This window comes from Caloenas nicobarica, chromosome Z (assembly GCF_036013445.1).
Source record: "Caloenas nicobarica isolate bCalNic1 chromosome Z, bCalNic1.hap1, whole genome shotgun sequence".
NCBI classification, from domain to species: domain Eukaryota; kingdom Metazoa; phylum Chordata; class Aves; order Columbiformes; family Columbidae; genus Caloenas; species Caloenas nicobarica.
In genome coordinates, this window is record NC_088284.1 from 60,389,909 (window position 1) to 60,406,866 (window position 16,958).

The window sequence follows — 16,958 nt, forward strand, 5'->3', positions numbered from 1 at the left end:
GTTAGAATTTTTTAAAAATGATAACAATTGTTGGATGTTTTTTCTGTCAATACTAAAGTTGAGGCATTTAATCGCTGTTAATTTGACCGCAAAGGTAAAGGTTGTCTCCCATGCCAGCGATCAGAAGCCCAATTGCTTGTGTACATTCCCCTCTGGTGGCGACTAGCACACATTACAGAAAACAACAAATGCTGAAATCGCAAGGATTAAATGGAAGTAAAAAGTACTTCGCCGAGCAATATCTTTATTTTTAATTGTAAGACTTGAAATTCTTTTGAAACAATGAGCTCGTTTAAACATTCTTCAGTGGTAGTTAACAACTGCTCTGCTTAACCTTACCTTCCTGCAATTTACTTTTTATATTACACCAACTCTCTTGCCAGAATCAAGGTCCTTTTCACCTGACAATACGTACTTCAGTAGTATTTCTGGCTTGCCTCTTCACACACATAACTGGTACTAAATTACAGCACTTAAAACTACCCAGTAGGGATTTAAAAAAAAAACAAAAACCAAAACACAAGCCAGAGTAAAGTAGCCGGATGTAAAGCTGCTGAAAAGGGAAATGAAAATTTGTGTTATTTACTGCATATTTAGAAAGAGGCAAAAGACATTTTCAGTGGGAGAAACAGAGCTCCACCTTGGCAAATTCTGAAGGTTTATCAAAGAAACTGATGGAGGAATGGAGGATATGCCACTGCCAGCAGGCATCAGGAACAGATGGTCTTTCTTCCAGCCAAGGTTCTAGAGGCAAAGCAAAAAACATTAATTAAAAACTATATGGCTGTGCAATAGATCATCACTTATTCAATGTTCTTTTTCAGAGGGTCCCAAATGACTAGGCTGTAAAGGGGAAAAATCTTAGAATTTGCAGGCCAATGGAGATCTTCTCTCAAAGGCAGAAAAAGAGAAAGGATCTACCTATTAAAGGATAGGAGAATGGAAAATCTATTAACATCAGACATCCAGCCTTTCAGGAGTATTCCTTGTGTTCTTACAGATGACATCAAGAAGGGTACTCTTTAAGGATTTGTTCAATAATGAAAAGTCAGGAAAAAGCTAAGGAGTAGTCTTTTCAAATAAATCTTGTGAGAGCAAATTTCTGCATCCCACAGGAGTAAGCAATGGTCATCAGCAAGTTACTTTGAGGATTATTTAGATAAACAAACTTAAAATGCTTGTGTGCTATATGGTTGAGAGATTTGGACTGTCCTTTACACTCAGGGCACTTAAATGGACTAGAATCCTCTTGGAACAGAAATATAGAAAATAGGTCTTCAGCAGGGAAAAAGCCATAGAAAATATGTCAGCAAGAGACAGAGAGGATCTAAACTCAAAGAATCTGCCTCTACAGAGAGCCTTACAAGATATCCACACCCACAAAGTGAAAAGGGCTAAGAAAAGCAGAATGAAATGCTCATTCTCCTCAAGAAGAATGAAACTTACAGGCAACTGAAAACGGTATTTTAAAATGACTGTGTAATTCTAGTTCCTCACTCCCTAAACTACACAGCTGCTAATCTATATGTAAATATATACCTTATAGATAGAGAGTGCAAAGTACAGCGCCTAATCAAGATTTTTCAAGAAATCTCCTTTTACTCTAAATGTTCAATGAATCTGACAACTGCCTCCCCAGCAGCAGCAGCTGAGGCCCCAGTTATACCGGTGATATGAGAAGATGAGGCATTTCACTGCTTCTTTAGGCAGCACTGAACTCACTTCACACACTGAGGTCTCCTTGCGTCTCTCCAGTCCTTCATCAATACCTATCCCTGTGCTCCCACCCCTGCAACTTCAGAGATTTCTTAATAGTAAGTCCCTCCCTATCCACCTCTTGGGCTCCCGATGCTCATACATCACTTCCACATTTTCTTCTTCCACAAGCCAGGAACTCTGTACCTTCCTCACTTTTTCTTGTCTTTTCAAAGAGTTTTTCCAGAGTTTTTCATTTTTGCGTAGGGATTTTTACCCGATACTATACCATTTATGTTCGGCTATGGTCAATATGAAGTCATGAAGGTGTCACGGCCTTCCTGTGTACAGAAACCCAGGGGTTTTATGTCAGCTGTTCAGCAGCTGCACATCTAAAAATTCAGTTTCAGGAATTTTCTACCTCCAGAAAGCCTCTGTTCCTTCAGAGCTGAAAATTGTCTTTAGGTGGTACTTATTGAAATACTGTCCTAGTTCCACCTGTCTTGGTCCTTGGTAGGTTTCTGATTCACCATGACCATCAGCACTTCTGGCTACTAAAGCCAACACTAAAAGTACTTGCTCTTTTCCAGGGTATGTGCAAGAAGTCGCCAGTCCGGACTGTCACAATCCATATTCGCCCTGACACTGTGCAGCTTTCTTCTGTTACGTACATCATCCTGTGGATCTTAGGGCCTGTGCCCTGGACCCCACAAACACCCTTGGGCCTCTGTTCAGGGAGGGCAGAGATGCTGTAGCCAGCCTCTCCTAATCTCCTGCTGCATCTGGAGCTGCTTGGTATTGTGCCAGTTACCAACACGACTTGCAACACTACAGGCTTTCGCTACCCTGTGCAGGTAGTATTAACGAGTAGTCCTGGCACAGAATGACTATGTCCTTGCTGATCCCCACTGTTTAACAGCCAGGTTTTGATCTGCTGTGCTGTCCCTGGGCCCTCCTGAGTTGTTCTTGTTCTGGTCAGGGACAGCGTATTGAGAGATTTTTTAGGACAGAGAGATTAAAGGTGTTCTGAGCAGCTGGTACAGTCAGATGTGGATGTGACATATTGTTACAAACCGTCTCCCAGATGCACCGAATGTGGACCTAACTTCTTTCACTGAGATTTAGCAGTACAGTTATAAATAATAATTATTAATAATATTTTTGTCATTATTTCTACTTCTGCAACTGTTCCATGCTGTGTGCATGTATACTTTTCTACTGAGTACCTCTCTGCTTAATAAAACGGTCACCATTTCCCCTTGGGGAAAAGGGTCTATAGAAGTCTCCTGTTCTGATCCATTCTCTTTTTACTCATAGCATTTGCTTGCATGACTTTCATTCAAAATGTCAACATTTCAAACTACCTTGCCATAATAGGCAAAACAATAAAGTGTAGTGATATGCTGCATGTGGCAGCGTGGATACTGTCAGCCAGTCCATCAACTTACAGAAATCATACATATTTATGATGAGCTGGATGTGCTGAGGTGCAAAGCTCATTCTGCAACCAACTTCTGATTTATTCTTTATTTTTTATTTGTCCTCTGTCCACCAGCCCACAATCACTTTTTCATCAGACATCCATTTACCCATTGTTATAATTGCATGGATCAAAATACAGAGCTGCATGCTGAGACTTATCACATTGCATGGCAGACTTTCTCATATTAAGTATGATCCTCAAATCTCCTTGTCATTTTGGAGCTGAGTAACACATTTAATACAGTCTATGCAAAGCATAACTGAAGTCTTAGTTTTCCACAGGCATAAAACCTCCCTTTGACAAACATCGGACTCTTCCTTTTGGAGGGAAATAGCAGAAAAAAAGCTTTGGGGAGAATTATTTAACAGATTTTCTTTCCAAACACTTATTTATTTCTCCTTCCTACTCAGAGTTTTTTCCCTTAGTTACAGAGTAATGGTGTTCCGCAACCAGCTAGACCAAAATCTCCATGAAAGTACCTCACTTCACCAAGTTGTCCAAATTTACATACTTTCTAGCTGTTCCTGTCTGTAACCTATCAAGATTAGAGATCTGGATTTGGTTTTGGAGCACTACATTGAAACTAACATTATTAAGCTAGGTTATTCTTCTCATTTGCAAAGAGCAGTTCAGAACACTGCCTTAGTGAATCTCAGGATAGCATTTATACTTTCTTTTATTACAACTCTTCACTTACCATTTTAGAGAGTGGAGTTGAACACAATCATCAAGATCTTTTACTTTGTGAATTCTGAAAATTCACAGAGGTACATTTTTTGAAACAGCTTGGAAAAAGCCAAGGCCCTCCTACAGGGAGGGGAAATGAACAACAACAACAAAAGCCTGTAAGACAGTAAAAAATGTGACTTTTTTTCCTTTCATCTCAGATGCAAAAAAAAGATTTCAGTCCTGTGACCCTTCATGTAGGACCTGTGAAAAATCTGCTGACATATGTACCTCATGTCCAGAAGGTAAGAGACTTCAGCTTCTTTGGGTAGGTTTGGCAAGAGGCTAAAATATTCTGTATGCTACATTCTTCCATGGAATATTTTCACTCATGGTCACTAGAATGTTATTTGACAGCTTAAAGCATAGGCGAGTAATCAGACAATCACCAGCTGAAGCCAGGCATCAGCTAGGAATTAAGCAAATGCCCTTGGCAATACAGGTAAAAACATTGTTATGTGGATGTTGTTCCTTTTCTTTCTTTTCAACCAGAAGTTGTAGGCATGATGCAGGGATTACTGAATCGGGATTTATTCAGGAAGGTGTACTAGATAATGCTGATGATTCCTTCTAATCTCAAACTTCAGTGAAGTTTGAGCAAACTGCTTTGAGAAATGGCTTATAGAAAGTTTCATTCATGTTTTTAAGCACCAAAAAGTTAAATTTTGAGAAAGTTTAAAGGTTTTTTTATAGCCACGCAAGGCAGAAGACTTTTATTTCTAATTGGTGCCCTTCCCCACTTGGGTTGCTCTTTTGCCAGGAAAATTTCTCAACCATGATACCTGCGTTTCTGTGTGTCCTCCAAAAACGTTTGGCAGTGTTGCAAGCGGAAAGTGCGAGATGTGCATGGATGGCTGTGAGGTGTGCTCCGACCACTGGATCTGCCAGAAGTGTCGGGCTGGACAGGACCAGCCGCTCTTCCTCCACAAAGGCAGATGTTTAGAGGGATGCCCTGAGTAAGTAACTGCTGTTGGATGACTGCTCCTTATTTTCTCACCGTGCTCCTTCTCTTTAAAGATCCACCTTTCAAGGGAGATTTTATTGTAACCTAAGCTACCAGAGACTACCAGGAAGCGAAAGTCATTTTCAGCTGGCCTGAATAAACAGCTTCTTCTCTTGCTTAGAGAAAAAGAGAAAAATCAAAAGTTGAACTGGACATGAAATCCTATGACAGATGCTACAGTTCCGATTGTCTTCAACAGGACCACAGTGCTTCAGGATGGTTCTTTATAGCAACTGAAAATAAGCCTCTAGCCATTCTCACAATTTGTTCCTTCCTCAAGTACAGAGCAGGGGTGTAAACCCAGAAAGTGGATGTATCACAGTCCTGTTATGGAAATACAGTGCTTAGTTATGTGTTTATCTTTGGCTTATATTCTTTACTTTTTTCTGTAATAAATGGAATTCAAAAAGAAATATTCCCATTTGACTGTGATGGATATTAGATCAGGCACTCGAGTAGATCAGGTTGTCCTCTTTCTGTGCTTTTTTCATCAGCATTCATCATACCTATAAATACACATAAAATTCGTGCTCTGCAGTATGAATATCTTGCTTGATTAACCTCTTTCTTTAGAAAAATGAGCAGCTCCTCATTTTCTTACAATCAGTACAAGTTCTTTGGCAGTACTTTCCTAACTTTGTCAAATAAGTCAATAATGGCCAGTGGAATAGATTCTGATCATCAAATATCTCAATAAATACAAAGTAATTGCACTAAAGCCTAATCTTGTCCAGAAACAACTTTTAATATCAGAAATTGTGGCACACAAGCAAAGATAATGTTTTGGCATTAGTATGTTTGTTCTCGGTACTCATTCCCCACAGTTATTCCACACAGGGTCAGTACAACAAAATTAAACCTTTTTGCATAGCATGAGTCTTTTCAGATGTTATTAACTCCCTTTTTTCCAAGTATATAAATATATAAATATATAAATATGTAAATAATGGCTTCCCAGACATTATTCAGCAAAGTATGTCAGAGTTAAACTTTGGTTTCAGCCTCTGAGGCAAAGGTCTTGAGGCATAACTACTCTTCACTGGAGCAGAGGATTATATGAGGGGTTTTTTGAGTTTTGGGACATGCTATAGATGATGGAAAGGTTTGACGTGCTGCACTGATAATTTCTGACAGTGGACCAGCAGATTACTCAAGACTGGAGCAAGAGAAGAAGACAAGACCATGAGAAATAGATGCAGGATCATGACAAAAGTTATGAGAAAAAGAGAAAATGAGAATAGATGGCGGGCACAGCTTATCTTATACTTTCTTAAACCTTGTTCCTAGTGCATCTCCTCAGCCTTTCTTTGGAAAGATCATCTCCAAAAAGGAAAGAAAACGTACCCCTCTACAGGGAAGAAGGAGGTTGTTCATGTGAAGCACATGTTCTGGGACTACTTTCTATGTCAAGTTCTGCCTTAGTTTTCATCAATGGGTGTATACATATGGATTTGCAATAATCTCAAAATGTGGACTTGCTTGTCCTTTAACCTTTTAAAATTTTGGTTTTGAGAGTGTAGGCAGATTGGGTTGCATCCAGCCCCGCCTTTTATCCCTCTTCTCCTGAAATATAGGTGCAATTTTTTGATAAATTTTCTTGATGACTAATAGTCCCAGCCGTGGTTGTCTACAGTTGCTCTCACACCACAGATACCAGTAAAACATGCTCCATCTTCACTGTCTCTGAATTGCTGTCACTAAACATAGGTACTACTTAAGGATCCTGGTTTTGGTTTTTGTTTGTTTGCTTGTTTGTTTAATCCCAGCCCTAGTTGTTCTTCCCAGCCTTCACACTTCCAGAGTGTTTTCTTCTCTTTCTTTGCTTCTCTTGGGCCACTGAGGTTCTACTTCTCTGTCTCTCCCTGATACGACTGTTGAGAGTGAACTGTGCAAGAATGGAGGTTGCACCTTTCTTTTCCCAAACATGATAGATCTTCCTGTCTTATGTAATGGGAAAATCAATAAATGAGGAAGAAACAAAGCCCAACATCCCTTAGAGAAGGTACAAGAACAAAGGAAGGCCAGACTCCCTTCATAGCCCTAGCTACGCACATTTTCTGCTCACAGGCAGAGGACTCGTAAGGGCAACAAAGTGTGTGAGAATTCTGTTTGATCCAGTGAAATGTGTGTGCTGGGAAAGTCTCATATATACTCATACTTCTTATAGCCTGGCCTGTTTGATAACTACACGTTGACCAGCCGTTTACTTTGTGTCTATTTTCATTCAACAGGGGATATTTTAATGATTCTGAGACTTGCAAGGAATGTAGTGGATCCTGTAAGACATGCACGGGAAGTGCCAACAAATGCCTGTCCTGTAAAAGTCCTTTGCTTCTGGAGGACTGGGAATGTAAACCTGCCTGTTCAGAGAAGCATTTTGCCTCAGAAGGAATCTGCAAGCACTGCCCTGAAATGTGTCAGGAGTGCATTCACAATCAAATATGCAAAGGTATTATAAAGAACTGGTCTTGACTTGGCTAAAATCCACCTGCATCTCTCTAGAGACAGACTGACAGAAACACAGATCTGAAAAGAAATTCCATAATGAGCAGAAGTTTAAAAAGGGACATATAGATCATTGCTAAGATAGAGGCTAAGCAATCAGTGTTTTAATAATACTCAGTCTAAACCATTAATCATTCACATTGCTTTGCCTGTTCCTGTTGTCCTTTGGAGAGTCCTGCTGATTTGATTCTATTTCTGACCTTGTCTATCCATTCCCAAGCACTTGCATACCACATTTACCCCAATATGAAATATAGAATGTTTCTTTCCTAGTTTGGTTGAACTTTACGTCTCTTTACCATTTCTGCAAATGACTACTCATGGTAGAGAATGAAATCTCAGTAATGAAACACATTAGGAAAGCCTTGGATATCCTGGTAAGTCTGAACATCCCCACAAAAATTTCCAGAATAGCTAATATTGAGCAAGCCATTCTGGAAACTTAAATATGGATGAAATAAACCAAAACAAAACAAAACAAGCTGTCGCACCCAGTACCCAAAATTAGCAGCTGGATCCCAGCTCTGTGCAAAGACAAACATTCAGGTTCATATATCCCAGCCAGACTCACATTCTAATAACAAAGAAAAAGAAACTTCAGATGTGGACATCCTTGATTTTGCAGAAAGTTCATAGCGCAGGTATAATATCTCAACAGAAGTCCACCTATGTTCAGTGGCAGCATGGTGTGGTTAACATCAGCAAAGCTGAACAGGTGACTTGGCTTCTCAGTCACTTGATGCAACACAGAAGATGTTGTGTGAGGGTTGGGACATTATGGGCAGTTTGGAGGGAAAGAATCAGAAAAGAAAGCCCTGCCTTCCCAAGCTGTCCCCTTGCCTCCTGTTATGAGAAGGGCCGCAAGGTTTACAGTTTCCCAGGATTTCTTCACACCTTCACTTACAGGTTGGAATCTGGGGCCTGTTTGCTCACCCATTGTTTGCTGCTCTCTGCAGAGTGCATGGACGAGTTCCTCCTGCACGAGGGGCAGTGCGTGCAGGACTGTCCCTCTCACTTCTACGCTGAGGACAAGCACTGCTTCCCCTGCCACGCAGACTGCAAGGGCTGCGACGGGCCGGACTTGGACGACTGCACTGAGTGTGCCAGCGACGGTTTTGTCCTCTACAGTGGCAAGTGTTTTGAAGAGTGCCCTGAAGGGACTTACTATGAAGAAGCCACTGAAGACTGTCAAGGTTGGCAGCTGTTGTTTTGCCCAGAATGGTATAGAGGTACAAGTGGGTCTGGTTAAAGACTGTCCCAAAAGGGCCTACGTGTGCCAGCTACTGTCGCTATCAGTGTCCTGGGGACAGGGAAGATAGCTAATACAGAAAAATAACAAGGCACTGCTTAGAACAGCAAAAATTGGAGAAAGCTGAGAGGGTGATAGTGAAGCTAGATGTGTTTCATGTTATGGGAAACCACTCTGGTAAAGTGCTGAGTATTGCTGTAGACAGTATGTTGAAAACCACTGCTCAGCAAAAGCAGTGACAGTGCAAAAGGAAACCTAAGGAACTGGCTGAGTAAGACTGAAAATAGTAAAATGTTTACCTATGCAGAAACAGAGCTATCACTCTGTTTCCCTCAGTCTCTCATCCTGAGATGACAGCCGCTCCTTGCAAAATTAAAGCTGAAATAATAATCTGAAATGCAACAAGAAATGGTGACGTTCCTGCTGTTTGTCCATTTCAGCATGCAATAGGACATGTCAGACTTGTTCTTCTTCCACTGCCTGCCTTACTTGCAGAAATGGCCTGATGCTGGATGACAACTGGCACTGTGTGGCAGCCGGATACTGCTCTCACACTGAGTACTTCGTTGAAAAAACTCAGACCTGCAAGCCTTGTCATAAAAAATGCTTCCACTGCTCAGGACCCACTGAACACCAGTGTCTTAGCTGTGCGAATAACCACTATCTCCTCAGTAAGTGTCTTGCTCCTGCCTCTAGGTTTTATTCTAAACTGAAAGCATGAAACAGGCAAGTTTCTGTCATATCTATGAAACATCTAGGACTGCTTCAGCCAATCTAAATGAGAGAGATGCTTAGAGTAAAGCACAAGGAAAATAGCAATGCAGATAGTCCTAGTTACTCTTTCTCTTTTTGTGTATTCTGAAAGAAATCACAGCTGCTGTTCATTATTATGCATTATGCATTTATATTTCTCAAAGATAAAAGAAAGTCTGATCTGAAAAGCCTGCTCGTGTACAGAAAATGCAGAAATGAGGACTAATGAACTCACAAGATTTAGAAGAAACAAAAAAAAAAACCTACTATATCTCAACATTCTCTTTTCTTGTTCTGGTACATGCTCTAACAGCATCTAATAGAGAGTTTGCTCTAGCACAGGTGCATGAGATGTTTTACAGTGGCAAATACTGAATATGTTGTGTTATTCTGCATTGTTGCCTATGTAGATACAACCTGTGTTGAAACATGTCCAGATGGGTATTTCGCTGACGGCGATGAGCGACAATGTTCCCCGTGCCACAGCGCCTGTGTCACTTGCAGTGGAAGGCACAGCTCACAGTGCCTTTCCTGCAAACCAGGCTGGTACAGACAAGGAAAAGGATGCGTAAACCAGTGTCCAGCAGGGTAAGGTCCAAGACCTTTAGGTAAGGGCTACATCACAGGGAGAGGTTTGAGAAATTAGGTCACCCTGCCCTATTCTACTTTGGAGTGAAATAGAACTGAATTCTATTCTCAGGTGAAAAATTCTTATGTTCTACCAGTACAGAGGTAGTGGAAATCTTCCCCTGACAGTAGAAAACTGTAAAATGGGTGCCCAAACTGGGACCAGCTTAAGGTAGTATGGCCATTCTTCTGCTCCAAGGATCCTCTTAGGTTATGTTTATACAGAACAGTGTGAAGTGGAACAAATACACTAAGTTATCTATTAGTCAGCTTGAGCACAGGAAGCAGTGTAACTTCCTTCAGGCCCTCATGCAGTGTCCACTTAACTTGAAGTTCAGATGAGGTTACTTTTGTTTTGCAATGAGTGAACGTTTATAATTTAAAAAAACATAATAAAAACCAATCACTAAAACACCTTTCAACTGAGGACTCATAGTTCTAGATAGCAACTTCATTAATGTGTGTCCATTTAATTTCAAAATATTAATTTAGTGTGCTTTTGTGAATATGTCTCACAAATTCAAATTTGGGAAGTGAACAGGTCCATTTCATCTTGCAGTACAGGAGGATCACATTGTTAAAATCCCATTAAAATGGGAGTCTGTAATACCACATCTCAACAAAACCGCAGCACATCTATTCTTTTTCTCTGACAGCACAACTCAGGTGAACACTGTTTCTCTGCTGGTATCCTTTGACTAAGCCTGTTTGTGCACTGAAAGGAAATATGAAATTTCTGAAATTCTATATGACAGCAGGTCATCAGGAACAGTGAGCGATTCAGTGCTCACCCAACTTCTCCAGGATATCTCTTTCAGAGCCAAAACAGACTTAAGGTTTTCTGAGCCTTGCCTATTTATCTACTTACTTTTGTGTCTGAATTCAGCCTAGATTTTAGACAGCCTTGCTTTATACACCCTCAATTTACAAAGTCTTGCATTATAGCTGAATTCCAATGGCCAAGGGGAATTAAAGGAAATAGATTCTCTTTTCACTGAGATTGCAAATGTTTACTGTGGTCACATCAATATCACTTTTACACAGTGATGTAATCACTGTAAAAGCTAAGGATGAAGGATGTTTTGGTTTTACTGTCACTGCTAGGCTTTATGCAAAGCCATGACTATCTGATCTGTTTCAGATATTTTGCACAAAACTCCACTGGATCATGTGAGAGATGCCACAAGGGCTGTAAGGAGTGTATGGGGCCTCAACCCACAGACTGCCTTTTCTGTGATACTTATTTCTACCTATTGCGCTCCAAGAACACATGCGTTAGCTCTTGTCCTGAGTACTATTACGAAAGCAAGGAGAACAACATCTGTGAAAGATGCCACCCTTCCTGCCAAACATGTGAAGGTAAGAAGCATATGCTCCACTTTGACTGAAGGTGTGCCAGGGGAGGTTTAGGTTGGACATTAGGAAAAGGTTCTTCACCCAGAGGGTGCTGGAGCACTGGAACAGGCTCCCCAGGGAGGTGTCACAGCCCCAAGCCTGACGGTGTTCAAGACGAGATTGGACAACACCCTCAAACACATGGTGTGAATTTTGGATTTGTCATATGCAGGGGCAGGAGTTGGACTCGATGATCCTTGTGGGTCCCTTCCAAACCAGGACATTCCATGATTCTATGATCTGCCAAGGATTATCAAAAGACATGCCATCTCTTTATTATTATTTTACTGTCTGCTCCAAGAGTTGGAAACACTCAATGAAGTACCAGACACAGTGTTACCAACCTGTCCATGACCTAAGTAGCTGCAGTGAGTGACACAGAACTCCTGGGGGCTGCTGGGCTCTCCACGGCCAGGAGCGACTTGCTGCACTGGCTGCTGCATGCTGCCACCTTATTTTTAGAGTATTGATGATAAAGATCAAGGCAAGGATACAAATTCCTGTCAAGCTCCCCACAGGGCTGCTCACGCCACAGAGCTGCTCACCAGGAGGGCTGGGAGGGAGTCTCAGTGCCAGGTCAGTGGGGGGAATCAAACTAGCAAACACAATGAAGTTTCCATCAGCCAGGGCTCTTGTAAAGATGCTCATCAACTTTAAAAAAAAAAAGGGAGCAGGAGCATTGCTGATTACAGAGCTGGACTCCATTTTTTGCACAAACACTGAATAATATAATAATAATATCTCACTCTTTGAGCTGTCCTACTATGTGTTACTCTGTGAAAGCCAAGGAACCTAAATCCAACCATACATCTTTACGGTCTGCAAAGAGAAAAGTAGAAAATCAACAGCTAACAAAAAAAGAAAAAGAAGTGATGTTTGCTATTTTTAATATGGTTAAGTATTTTTCAAAGGTAACTTTGAGAGATCATCTGTTTTGTTCTATGAAACACTTATGTATTCAGTTTCTTCTTTTTTCTAGTTCATCTAATTCAGAGTCAAGCAGCATTAATTCCTTTGGATATACTAATATTTGGCGTCGTGTTCTATCTGAAGAGCATCAGGTGATAGCTAACAGATGCCACTCTGCAGCTTAGACCACACCATATTGTATCACACAGAATTTGTTTTGGATGGTGGATATACTGGATAGCACAGATGGATAATTGCAACACAGCAATATTTAAAATTGTGGAAATAGCTCTTAGAGGAAAGCCACTTTCAAGAAGTATTAAAAAGTAATTGTGTGACAACTTTATAACAAATATCAGAAATATTTTGCCTTCGATTTGAAACAAAAATATAGCCATTTTAATCTACAGACTACTTCCATTGATTTTTACTTTATTAGGGATAAATACCACAGGACAGATTTTCTATCATAATTGCAGAAACATCAAAATGAAACACAAGCCAGTCCTTCTAAACAGGAAATCTGTAGGTGTTCTGAAATGCATCTGCATTGCTGATGTACAAGCAATGTGTTGTGGTGTCTTTTGTTTCCCAAGAGCACGAAGGCAAACCCTGCCCTGCTCATAAAAATTACGCAGTAAATTCACTGGGTTATAGAAGGTTGCTAACTTCACGTGTCATCTGCTTCTAATGTGAACTACTTGTATTTCCACTTCTTCCTTTCAGACAGTGGCAGAAAATGCCTAGTTGTATGGAAATGGACAGGTGCATCTTAACACATAGGACAAACCCATCACTTCAGTGTTTCACAGAAATATTGCATGTAGCATCTGTCTTCAAAAAGAGTCTCCAACACACAAAGTGCATATGATGCTCTGTTTACACCTAGCAAATAATTTTTTTCCTATACAACTAAATAATTTATTTTGCCATGCAAACTTAAATATGCCTTATTTCATTGTGGTTTGAAAAGGATTAGCTAGCAGGCCTAATAAGTATTGATTTTGTGAGGAACATTTGGCCGAGGTTTTCCACAATTTTACCTCTGTGAGGTGACCTAATTGATTTTCCTGAATGTGCCAGAACTTCCCTGTACAACTAATTCCCAAATCAGTTTTTCATTAATATCAAAACACGTAAGAAATATACGTTGTGGGCACATAAAACCTCAAGGCTAGGGCCAAGCTCTTTCTAATACCAACCTCCTCATGCTGGACTCCTCATTGCTGATTCTTGCTGTTGACAAATACCCTTTTCTTTGGTGGCAGTGGTCAGTATAATTTTGAAAGGAAGTTAGATGACAATTTTTCCTCTTGTAATATTGTTGTTTTATTTGCCTTTCTAGAGAAGGGAGCATTCGGCTGCACATCTTGTGTATGGAGCTACAGTTTCTTAGGTGGAATGTGCACCTCCGACTGTTTCGTAGGTGAATACAAAGTCCAGGAGGCACCAGGACAAGAGGTACCTATTTGCAGGCATTTTCTCCTGTGACTTGTATGCTGAATTTCAATTTCTGAACACAATACAAACAACAGAGAATGCTCTTCTCTGAATTTTCAAGGCTGCTTATCTTTCCGTATGCTTACTTTTTTCTTCTCTTGGCAGAGGAAGCACTGTTTCTCTTTCTAGGGTTGTTTAGGATGGAGTAATCATCTACCAGTAAATATAAAGGCACAACTTTGAAAGCAATGACGTCAAAGCCATGTGAACAAAAACAGCTATATAAGTAACAGAGCATTTTTTTTCTTCCAGTATAACTGAGATTTCACCATGGATTTCTGCTGCTTTGCCTGTAAGAAATCACATCTCATTCCTGATTGACAGGTTTGCTGGCAGAAAGCTCTAGTGGAGAGACAGGCGAAGTTAGAAGAGCTGTATATTTAGTGGAGTGGGACCACAAATAGGTTTGGGTCTGTGCCACAAGTCTGGGCACTATGGCTTCCAGATTTCCACACCAACAGCCTTCCAAAGATGTTTATTCAAGAATATAGCAGCAAGACAAGCCAGCTGGCTTGAGATGCTGCATACCCTTGTGTCTATGGCTTGGAATATCCCCTTAGCAGTACTGCTCCATATCTGTGAGCCTGAGAAAAAAGCCTAAGAGCTGGGGTCTGAAAAACTGGACCTCCCACTATGACCTTCACATCCCTCCCAGGTTCTTTGATTCAGGATAACCAGCCTCGCAGGTCTGACAGCAAGTTTGATGAAACGTTATTGGAGTTTCCAGATCTTCACAGTGGGTATGGGGTCCTGGTACCATGGCAGAAAAATAGGAATTTTATCCCAATCGATCAGTAACTGTGAACACTGGAAGCATTCAATTATCTGAGCTCAGAGCATTCTGCAAGGCAGATGCGATGACAATAACCTCCAGTAGTCTTTGTACACAGAGGTTCCCAGGAGCCTATCTGGTATTTGAGAAGCGTATTTTAATCTAAGCTTTTTCTGTAAAACAGAACCAACATGATCTAATAAAAATCTGGTTTGACAGAAAATTTCCAGCCAGCTTTATTCCTTATTTCTGCTCCTTCACAAGTCAAAACCCAAGTTAGAAAGGAAATTCTTTCTTTCACCTGCCTTTTTCTCCAGAATATTTCACGTTGCTTCTCTCACGTCAGTTACTTTTAATGACACTTTTGGGTACACTTCTTGAAGGCCACTTTATCATCATTACTGACAAAGAACCGCAGTTCTGCTAGCATGAGACTTGCAAAACAAAAACACACTTCCTGGCCAAAGAGCTTACGGTCTGAAAAAATTTGGCTTGCTGTCTAGCTAGGTGAGATCTCTAACTAAGCTCCTACAGCACCTTCTCCCTACACTGAGGGAACCTAGGAAATATGAACCAAATTTTAGTTTTTCTGCTCCTTACTGTATTTTGCTTTGACCCCCGTGGTGCCCAGAGATGACCACCAAGACAGTGAATGACAGGACAGAACTGCCAGGTCGGGTCCAAAGAATCCAAAAATGAAAGGTGCATTGCTTGTCTTCTGTGTCTGAAGGAGGACGAGCCCAAGTGCGAGAGATGTCACCCCTCGTGCACCGAGTGCAAGGGACCTGGACCTCTCAACTGCACGGTGTGCCCGGCCGCCATGCAGCTCTACCTGGAGCAAAGCCGCTGCCTGCCCTGCTGCAGCGACTCCGACCCGGCAGCCACCCCCGAGTGCTGCGACTGCGGTGAAACACAAGGTAGGACCATCCTGAGGAGCAGGAAGGGTGCTGAGGGGCTTCATGGCTGACTAGGCCAGCATTCAAAAATCAAAAGGGGAACGGAAGAAAAAAACGTGCTGCCGAACTGCAGGCACACAATGTGTTCCTACTGCTCCACCAGCAGAATAGGAAGGGCTTTACACAAATATAATGACAGCAATCATGACTGATGCAGGAGACAGCACCTTCTTTCACTCACAGCTGTTTTGTTCAATGGCCAGGCATTTCATAAACCAGGCAACTGGGAAGTGCTTGCTTTAATGGACAGCCACATGAATCATCACGTTTTAGGCTCATCATGTCCAAATGCATCTGTGTGCCTGTCAGCTTTTCTGCTTCTTTCTGATTATTTTTAATTTAATAAAGAAGCATAGCTATCCCAGCAACCTTGCTTACATTCTTACACCATCACAGCTACAAGAACACAGCTGTGGTACTGGAAGAGTAAGGTTGAATGCATTTTAAAAAGTAAGCAGGCCTAAACGTTGTACTGGGTCTTTTAAGAAAATAGCCTTCCTGCCATACACACACACACACAAACGCTCATTTAATTTTTTTTTTTTTTTTAACTGCTGTTGTAGATGACTGTGTATTACAGACCACTCTATCAGCTGAGAGCAAAAGCAAAGCTACTTTCTTTGTTATTACCTGCATTTTTCTTCTCCTTGTCATTGGAGCCATTGTATTCATCTGGAGAAAATCACGAGCCAAAGCCCAGGCTGTTAATAAAGGTAGGTATGAGAAGCTGACAAATCACTCCAAAACCTTTCCTTCCTACGTGAGCAACTACCACGAGAGTCACAGTTACCAAGAAGATGAAATGATTGAGTACAGAGACCGAGATAATGAAGATGATGAAGAAGACGACATTGTATATATGGGCCAGGATGGCACAGTCTATCGCAAATTTAGATATGGACTTTTGGAGGATGATGAGGAAGATGAGCTTGAATATGATGATGAAAGTTATTCATTTAGATAACTCTTTATTGTTCTGTGTATTTCCTGCTCTGTTGCTTTTGCTATAAAATTACAGTGATTTAATTAAGTATGTTTCGTTACTTCTCAGCAGGCTGAGCTCAAGATGTTAGCTAACAATTATTGTGAGAGCAGAATGGCTTCTAAAAACATTTTTTCCTGTAGCTTTCAAGTAGTACTATAGACGTAGGCTGGTTAAGAGATTATTTTTCTGTCTATTTGTGTGGAAGTAAATCCTTTCCCAATATATATTTGTGTGCATTATAACTAATACAAACTCTGCTTCAAACACGTACACTTACTGAGGACCTTGCCAATCACTACTAGAAATGTGCAGATATAAACAAGATGGGTGTATTTATCTACTTCATGAAAGCCACTGGGATAGGATGCCAGTAGTTTAGTACTTTGTGATTGCAGTTATG

General features: G+C 40.9%; 1 protein-coding gene across 1 annotated transcript in view; it reads left to right on the plus strand.

Annotated features, from left to right (window-relative positions):
• PCSK5 (proprotein convertase subtilisin/kexin type 5) overlaps positions 1 to 16,537 on the plus strand; it is a 258,936-nt gene extending 242,399 nt beyond the window's left edge. Inside the window, exons 28-37 of the mRNA XM_065655390.1 lie at positions 4,066 to 4,149; positions 4,665 to 4,860; positions 7,139 to 7,356; positions 8,369 to 8,605; positions 9,102 to 9,332; positions 9,825 to 10,002; positions 11,183 to 11,400; positions 13,691 to 13,806; positions 15,348 to 15,534; positions 16,137 to 16,537. Of these exons, the coding sequence (XP_065511462.1) occupies positions 4,066 to 4,149; positions 4,665 to 4,860; positions 7,139 to 7,356; positions 8,369 to 8,605; positions 9,102 to 9,332; positions 9,825 to 10,002; positions 11,183 to 11,400; positions 13,691 to 13,806; positions 15,348 to 15,534; positions 16,137 to 16,537 (2,066 nt within the window). The remainder of the gene's footprint in view (positions 1 to 4,065; positions 4,150 to 4,664; positions 4,861 to 7,138; positions 7,357 to 8,368; positions 8,606 to 9,101; positions 9,333 to 9,824; positions 10,003 to 11,182; positions 11,401 to 13,690; positions 13,807 to 15,347; positions 15,535 to 16,136) is intronic.
• Positions 16,538 to 16,958: the final 421 nt, after the last annotated feature.